The sequence below is a fragment of the Dendropsophus ebraccatus genome, chromosome 9 (assembly GCF_027789765.1).
Source record: "Dendropsophus ebraccatus isolate aDenEbr1 chromosome 9, aDenEbr1.pat, whole genome shotgun sequence".
In the NCBI taxonomy this organism is placed as follows: domain Eukaryota; kingdom Metazoa; phylum Chordata; class Amphibia; order Anura; family Hylidae; genus Dendropsophus; species Dendropsophus ebraccatus.
The window spans coordinates 100,313,628-100,322,170 of NC_091462.1; the positions used below are offsets into that span (position 1 = coordinate 100,313,628).

An 8,543-nucleotide genomic window follows, 5' to 3' on the forward strand; every position below is an offset into this window, starting at 1 on the left:
GGAATGGAGGACAGGGTAAATCCTCCAGAGTGAGAGACACTATTTGTGGTGATTCTGAAATTATGGAAATCCTAAATGGGCACCAGAAAATTCCTTTAAGATTCATTGCATGTGGCATCTATCATTGTTTCCTTATGATATCAAATGACATATCTATAACAGGTTCTGCAGTCTTCTCCGCTCTGCAGGAAATCACATAATGAAGAAGGAAGGGAATTTTTCTTCCTCTAGGTCAAGATGTTTTTTTCTTGAGTCACCGACTTGTGATTGGTGGAGTCATTATTATTGCTGCTGCAGAAGATTATAAAAAGAGTGTCTGTCACTATCTATAGACATAACATAAGTTTGGTTGCAAGATGCCTCAACAGACTAGCGTCGGGCGTCATCCTCTGGAAGCCAAAGCTGTTGGTGTTCTTCAGAATGGAAAACGGAAGGTAGTGTACCACCACTTTATATTCCTCTTATATAGCTACAGTTTATGACATTGGCAACAACAGAAGCAGCGCCACACTTGTCCATGGCAGTACCTGGTATTACAGTTCAGCTCCATTGAAGTCAAAGGTGCTAGAAGGTTTAGTCAGAGTGGCTTGTGGACCACCATCCCACCAGCTTTCTCCCACCCTAGTTACTGTCATGGGTGTCCTTGGAAATCCAATATCTGGCTGAGCGTGATGGAGGAATAAGGCTCTAGGAATGTATTCAGATTGCAGTCAGGAATGTTCAGAGAACCATTGGACATTGTCATAGGTTTTTGCTATCTTTTGGATGTACATAGCATGGTTGACCTCTATAGATTTGTGTATTTGTTTGGCGTCCATAACTGCAGGTTGTTTCCTATCCTCAGGATAGGGGATAACTATCTCAGGTGATCCGACTGCTGGCACCCAACAATTTCCAGAACGAGTAATAGGGTTTCTCCTGAAATGAAGAACCGACTTTCCTCCGATAAAGGAACGGTGTTACCTAAGGATGGACGTATGACTGCGGCTCCATTATGATAGCCGATTTTGGCAGTTCCCATAAAGAATGACTGAAGCGGCGGGTGCAGTGCACATTACAGAGTATCTGTCACTAGGTTTATGCTGCCTTAAATGAATGCTGTGTATTACTTACATGATTTTGTTTTTAACCATTCTCCTTATATGCAGGAGAATGTGATTTGTGCACCACTCCCTCCCCCATTTGGCTGCTGATTGACAACTGTCTGCCTACACACAGTATATATTCACAGTATAGATAGACAGCTGCCAATCAGTGGCTGGTGGGTAGAGGGAGCTGGTGCTCATGAATATTGAGAACTACTAAGCACACGCACACAATGGAGAGGACTAAATGCACAGTATTCAGGAGGATATCTCTGAATCTGCTGCACAGACCAATTTAAGTAATAAATCATTCTGTTCAGCTTCTCTTTCACTAGTTTATGATTACTTTTAGTTCTCCACTAAAGTGGACAAGCATAACTCCTGCTGGTCATGGTGTGAGTGGCGTCAGGTAGTCCAAGGTGGTGGCTCCATTTTAATTTTTGCCATGACATCACCCTCTGAAGAGGGGCAACAACCCCAAAAGAGTTGTCTGCAGATGGGCAGTCTTTCTTTTTGGAGAGACGTTTGGCTTGGCATATCTCCCCAGCTAATGTTCTAAGACTCCTAGATGGAGTGAAACATTGACTAGAAGGGACACCATTTTGTCTTAAGCCCATATTACACAGGGTGATGTGGAGGGCAAGCGAGCACCGACCTGTCCTTGTTCCCCCGCCCACTGCCGGCGCTATTTCAGCGAGTGAGGAGGCTAGGCCGGGGTGGCCGCAGGGAGACACGGGTAATCATCAGATCGTCTGGGCAGCCCATAGGAGACAGTGGCGGTCTGCTGCCGCCACTCTTATTACGCAGAGCGACAGCAGCAGATCGCTGACAGGCTGATCTTTGGTGTTTCAGTCTGTTGAAAAACAACGATCAATGACATTGTGCATGTCGATTGATCATTGTCTTCTATTACACAAAGCGATTATCGACCGATATTGGCCGTATACAGCTGATAATATCTTAGTGTAATAGGGCCTTAAGTGGTGTGAGAGCCATTTGCATCTCCTTTCTTCCCATGTACTGTCATGTATTTTCATACTAGATTTAGCTGGGAGTTGTTGTCAAACCGATGACCAAAAATTCGGTTGACTTTTTGGTAATTCTTCTTCTTTTCTATTGGCAGATCAATATATTGTCAATCATGTGGTCTGATCGCAATGAGATTGTAATCTACCGGACGTTTGAAGACTTCAAAAAGATGCATGTAAGTAAAACTATGAAAATATTTTTCTAATATCTGGTCACCATCATTACCATTAAGGCCAAGGAATGAGGCGTACGCTTTGGCGGTTTTTATTATCTCTATACCATTGTTTATATGGGAACTAATGACATGGTGGCACAATGACTATTCTGTCATTGTTGTGAGGCCTTGACCATAAGGTAGGTCATGTGGCTGCACCATGTAGCTATAATGGGGGGGATTTATCAAACATGGTGTAAAGTGAAACTGCCTCAGTTGCCCCTAGCAACCAATCAGATTCCACTTTTCATTCCTCACAGATTCTTTGGGAAATGAAAGGTGGAATCTGATTGGTTGCTATGGGCAACAATGCTGAAGTTGATTGGTGAAAAGTTTGAGAGGAAAGTGATGCAGTTGCTCACAAAACTGTTGCTATGGGTGACGGCTCTACCGCTCTGTGCCAATTCTAATGAATCAAGCTTGTTTTGGCCAAATTCTTACTTTATTCTTTGTTCACAGAGAGAATTAAGAAAGAAATTCCCATTGGAATCCGGGTTACTGCGAAAATCGGAGAATATGATTCCCAAACTTAGAGGTAAAGACCCGCAGGCTGCTCTCTATCCTCACATCTGAGATCCAGGGACAGATCATTGTCTATGGGGTTCCAACCATAATAGGGGCTCCATAACAAAGATTAAAGGGGTTATCCAGAATAAGAATAACATTACTGCTTGCTTCCATAAACAGCGCCACTTTTGTACTCAGTTTACCTGTGGTATTGCAGTGCAATGAAATGAATGGATTGGGCTGCAATACTGAGAATAAACTGAGGACATGTGTGGTGCTGTATCTGGAAGAAAGCTCCTTTGTTATTCTAATCCTGAATTAACCCTTTGAACAAAGATACCAATTGTGGCCCCAGATTTTGCCTATTTTTCCTCCACTATGAAGGGGAGTCAAGTTTGTGCCGTCAAGTAGCAAAAGCAATGGAGTCCACCAGAGCTGGCCCCTTCCACTAAATGCCCCATGGCACCTATTTGGGCTCCTTTATGGCACACTATATTTCAAACCATTTACCGTGCCATGATTGTTTATATAAACTCCATTTTATGGGTTTTCCACATAGACAGATAGTAATCTCTAATACGTATTTCATCCAGACAAACCAGTTCCCCATCACTGTAATTCTATGCAGGGGCATTCCCTTTCCAGCCCTTCCTATGATTCACCTGTCCAACTTCCTTCCCCTCCCTGCAGACGTGCCAATCTTCAGGAAGAACCGGGGCAGCAGCCGCTTTATAGAGAGGCTTCGCCTGCTGGAGCGCTTTTCCCTGGAGTTGCTGAAAACCGACAACAAGATCTCGCAATGTGACGTAGTGATGATGTTTTTTACACCCACTACCAAGGACCTCAATGCCGACTTCCCCAAAAATAGGTTTGTATGCCGCCATTAAAAAGATTCTGATGACAATATAGCTTCTTTCAGGACATACAGCAGTTGATAAATGCTGGAAGACTTGAGATTCTTTTAATAGAAGTAAATTATTAATCTCTGGCACTAGTTGATTTGATAGATTTTCTTCTTGTGAACTACCCCTTTAAAAGATAGGGGTAGCGCCTCTTATTCATTACATACATGGTATTGGGGATCATGCAGTTCTTCTTTTTCTCTGTGGTGGCGCTGCAAAGGAATTGAACACTTATTGATGGGTTGTGGTTGATCGATGTTGGTCTCAGTTGATAATTTAGGTATCTTACTAATAAAAAAAAACAAACTTTTTAAGGAGCAATATAATATGACAAGATATAAGGTGCCTTTTTCTAAAATATAACTCCTCTATCTGGTTACAGCATGGTGATTATGCCATCCGAAGTAAGAGAACAGCAAAGAAGAGAGCGGCCAAAACAACTACCACAACCACCAGCCTCTGAGCCTATTATATCCCAAATGTACATGTGTATCGAAGACTATGAGACCAAGGATACCAAAAACCGGCCCTTCAAAATCAAACGCAATGAGAAGCTGGGGGTGTTAATCAAGGAAAACTCAGGTGAGAGATTACCCAGCACATGTGGGGTTATAGCAGGGGTGCAAAACATTCAGCTGTTGCAAAATTAGAATTCCCATTATGCCCAAATACCCTTTGGATGTCCAGGCATGATGGAAATTGTAGTTTTTCAACAGCTGGTGCTGAAGGTTGTGCACTACTTGGTAATGGGAAAGCCATGACATCTCTATGGAAGGTGTATTAACGCTAACTACATTTTAGGGTGGTGGCTGGTAGAGAATGAGGAGAGACGAGTGGCCTGGTTTCCAGCTCCTTACCTCAGGACTGTAGAGGAGAAAGAAGACACCGATTCAGGCACAGAATCAGATGATGAAGGTAAGCTGTGTATTCATTGTTACTGAAGTTTTTACTTTTCACCACTAGGTGGCACTAGATTCCTAAACAATCTGCCCAGAGCTCACTATGTGAAGTCAGACATGGTATTATGGCATTGCAAGCATAAATTATGATGGGATTTTAATGTGCAAAGCATTACTGACGATATCATATAACGTGTTGTACTTTCTTTATCCAGGAGTCCGTTACTATGCAGCAACATCTTATGAGGCCATGAGCTGCGATGAATTGTCCATCTCCAGAGGGGTCCTTGTAGAAGTCAGGGAGAAGTCAAACAATGGATGGTGGCTGATCAGGTAAGAAAAGTTACTGCTATATAATATATATATATATATATATATATATATATATATATATATACACACACCAGTGATCTGAAAACTGTGGCCCTCCAGTTGTTGCAAAACTACAACTCCCAGCATACCTATAAAGCTGTTGGGCATGCTGGAGGTTGTGGGTTTACAGCAGCTGCGTAGGCACCACAGCGTTACACAACTGATTTATTTTAAAGGGGTTATCCAGTGCTACAAAAACAAAACAGTTTTCCCCCCTCTCTTGTCTCCAGTTCAGGGTTGGTTTGTAATTAGGCTCCATTTACTTCAATGGAACTGAGTTTGAAACTCCACGAGGGGGAAAAGTGTCCATGTTTTTGTAGCGCTGGATAACCCCTTTAATAGACACAATGTAATGCTTCACCTTCCCTGTGGGGGCGCTGCAGGAAAGTTGAATGCTTATTGCCAGGCTTCCCTACTGCTGAGTGCGAGAATGTTTTTACTATATGAGTAATTACAATGGACAGAAATGTACTTACTGAGCTTCCAAAAACTCTCCTAAAAAGCATTTCTATCAATAGGTACAATGGAAAAACCGGATTTGTCCCGGCCATGTATTTGAAACCCTACCGAAACTGTCACCAGCTTGAAGCCATGATGAACCCAGGAGCCTCCATGTTAAATCTCTTCAAAGCCTCCAGCTCCTTGGATATTAACAGACCAGTGGAATCGGGGACGAAAGACGACAATCATTTAGTCCTTAATAATACAAATAAAGCTTCTAAACAAAATCTGGACCGACGAAGGTCCAGGTCCATCAGTAGCTTTCCACTAAATACACAATATGGATTCCAACACCCTCCTACTGAATCACCTCCAAGGGGAAAGGTGGTGGCTCCAAGCTGTGGGGCAGAGATGATGCCGAAGGTTCATAAGATAGAAGCCATCAGAGCGCCGCAGCTTACCTTGAAGCAACCAATAGCCATACAAGGCCCACCCACACCACGTCCAAGGAAGATAAGTATTGACGCACTGGTCATGGAAAGCAGCCCAAGCCGAGCCAAAGAGGATGGCGGACAACCCAACACTCATCTTAGCTCTGGCATTACACCTCGGGTTCCTCAACGGCCCAGACAGCATGAAATTCTTAACAAGTGCACATCAACCACAAGGATGGCCCTCAAGAAACGGGAGGCTGCTCTCACGTGCGCCTAGGCACCAAATATCTATATTTATTATTACCACTGAGAAATCAGCCAATACAAGTCTAATGTTTATGGACAGGTTATGGGGGTTTGTATGGGATGAGATTTTTATTTTATTCCCCCCAGAACCAGTGCCACCTATTGGGTGTGTCTGGTATTGTATCATTTCCATTCATTCCTTGAGTGTTCCTGCACCTGAAAAATGCATGATCTGAGCCAAAGTCCAAAGGTTGTACAGCTTGTTCAATGAAATGTCACTAAAGATTTAGATATTTGATGTAAAAGCATGTATTGCATACTTAAAAGGAATCTGTCCCTAGGTTTATGCTGCCTTAAACAGATCGGTGTATTACTTACATCATTCTGTTCAGCCATTCTTCTAGTATGCAGGAGAATAAAATCTCGCCACACCCCTCTCCCCAGCTGCTGATTGACAGTTGGCTGCCTATACACAGCATGGATAGATAACTGCTAGTCAGCAACTGGTGGGTGGAGTTTTCTGCTTCTCATGAATATCCAGGACTGCTGGGCTCATGCACATAATGGAGAGGACTACTTATTGTATATGTTATTTAGGAGGATATCTCTGAACCAGCTGCACAGAACAATGTAAGTGATACATCAGTCTGTTCAGCTTTCTGTCACTAGTTTATGCTACCCTGAGATAGGACACCATGAACCTGCTGACAGTCTCTTTAAATCCAGTGCTGACCACTGAGCCAATCTTACCAAGGGCAACATCAGCATGGAGTTTATGTTCTTGCCCTGTATACTGGGTTTCCTCTGAGTACTCCAGTTTCCTCCCACATGCCATAAAACGTACTAAGGTTAGATTGTGAGCTCCCATATAAGACATGGACTAATGTGATAATCTCTATACAATGTTGTGGAATATGTTAGGGCTATATAAGTTAATAATATATAATATTACACTATATATTGCAGCCATTTCCTGAGTGTCTTTGTCTGACAATCAGTATACACTGTTACATTGTATCAATGAGAAAAGAATAAAATTGTCAACATCAATTGAGTGGTGGATATTTTCATTATGATCCACATCGCGGAGAGGTATGACCTCTTATGAGTATTGTTATACGCTACCTGTTTAATATAAAATCAGGTAATATTGCTAGTTACTTCTCTCATCTGCAGTACCACTCTTCACTACTGCTGGTGCCAAATATTTTCCTAGACACTAGAGATGAGCGAACCTGGAGCATGCTGGAGTCCATCCGAACCCGAACTTTCGACATTTGATTAGCGGTGGCTGCTGAAGTTGTATAAAGCCCTAAGGCTATGTGGGAAACATGGATATAGTCATTGGCTGTATCCATGTTTTCCAGACAACCTTACAGCTTTATCCAAGTTCAGCAGCCCCCGCTAATCAAATGCCGAACGTTCGGGTCCGAATGGACTCGAGGTTCGATCATCTCTACTAGACACCAATGCAACAGCGCCCATAAATCTGAGCATCCTCATGAAGGTAAGGAGACCTTATAAATTATGCTGAACCTGTTCATTGCTCCATACTCTCAAAACTGTTTTCTGGAAACATGTAGGTCTTTGCAATGGGTTGTGTTAAAGGGGTACTCCAGCAAAAATATTTTTCTTCCAAATCAACTGGTTTCAAAAAGTTAAATAGAATTGTAACTGACTTCCATTAAAAATCTCCAGCCTTCCAGTACTTATCAGCTGCTGTGTGTCCTGCAGGAAGTAGTGTATTATTTTAAGTCTGACACAGTGCTCTCTGCTGCCACCTCTGTCCATGTCAGGAACTGTCCAGAACAGTAGCAAATCCCCATAAAAAACCTCTCCTGCTCTGGACCGTTCCTGACATGGACAGAGGTGGCAGCAGAGAGCACTATGTCAGGCTGGAAAGAAAACACTACTTCCTGCAGGACATACAGCAGCTGATAAGAACTTGAAGACTGGAGATTTTTAAATAGAAGTAAATTACAAATCTATGTAACTTTTTGAAACCAGGTGATCTGAAAGAAAAAGATTTTCGCCGGAGTACCAATTTAACGTTACATTTTTTCACATTGTGCTGCTTTTCATTGTGAGAGGACCTCCGTCTTTAGGACCAACATTCTGCGTGGATTCACTTCATATTCTAACTTATAGCTGTTAGACACAGAGTTTCAAATCCACTGCATAATGATACAATTCTGTCTGACTGCAGCCACCACTAGAGGGAGCTTCCTGTATACTGCTTTATGATTGACTACAGTGCATAGGCTGTACACAGTACATTACCTAATAAGCACAATCCCTTACACTCCCTATATAATATCATAAATCTGCCCCATTATGTCATTTTTACTGGTTCCCAGTGATATATTGGCAGACTGTGCTTAGGACTCTGTGAGGAACCCAGACGACACTGTGAG

General features: G+C 42.6%; 1 protein-coding gene across 3 annotated transcripts; it reads left to right on the forward strand.

Moving 5' to 3' along the window:
• The first annotated feature begins 348 nt into the window (after positions 1-348).
• LOC138800418 (NADPH oxidase organizer 1-like) lies at positions 349-7,179 on the forward strand. 3 transcript variants are annotated; one of them, XM_069982077.1, is made up of 9 exons: positions 355-434; positions 845-975; positions 2,209-2,289; positions 2,788-2,863; positions 3,526-3,703; positions 4,120-4,319; positions 4,539-4,652; positions 4,852-4,969; positions 5,527-7,179. In XM_069982077.1, the coding sequence occupies exons 2-9, from the start codon at positions 970-972 to the stop codon at positions 6,158-6,160; spliced, it is 1,407 nt and encodes a 468-aa protein (XP_069838178.1). In that variant the 5' UTR covers positions 355-434; positions 845-969; the 3' UTR covers positions 6,161-7,179. The 3 variants fall into 3 exon arrangements, with proteins under 3 accessions (XP_069838177.1, XP_069838178.1, XP_069838179.1); XM_069982076.1 differs by lacking the exon at positions 845-975 and having other exon boundaries at positions 349-434; XM_069982078.1 differs by lacking the exons at positions 355-434; positions 845-975 and adding an exon at positions 976-1,061.
• The last annotated feature ends 1,364 nt before the right edge of the window (positions 7,180-8,543 follow it).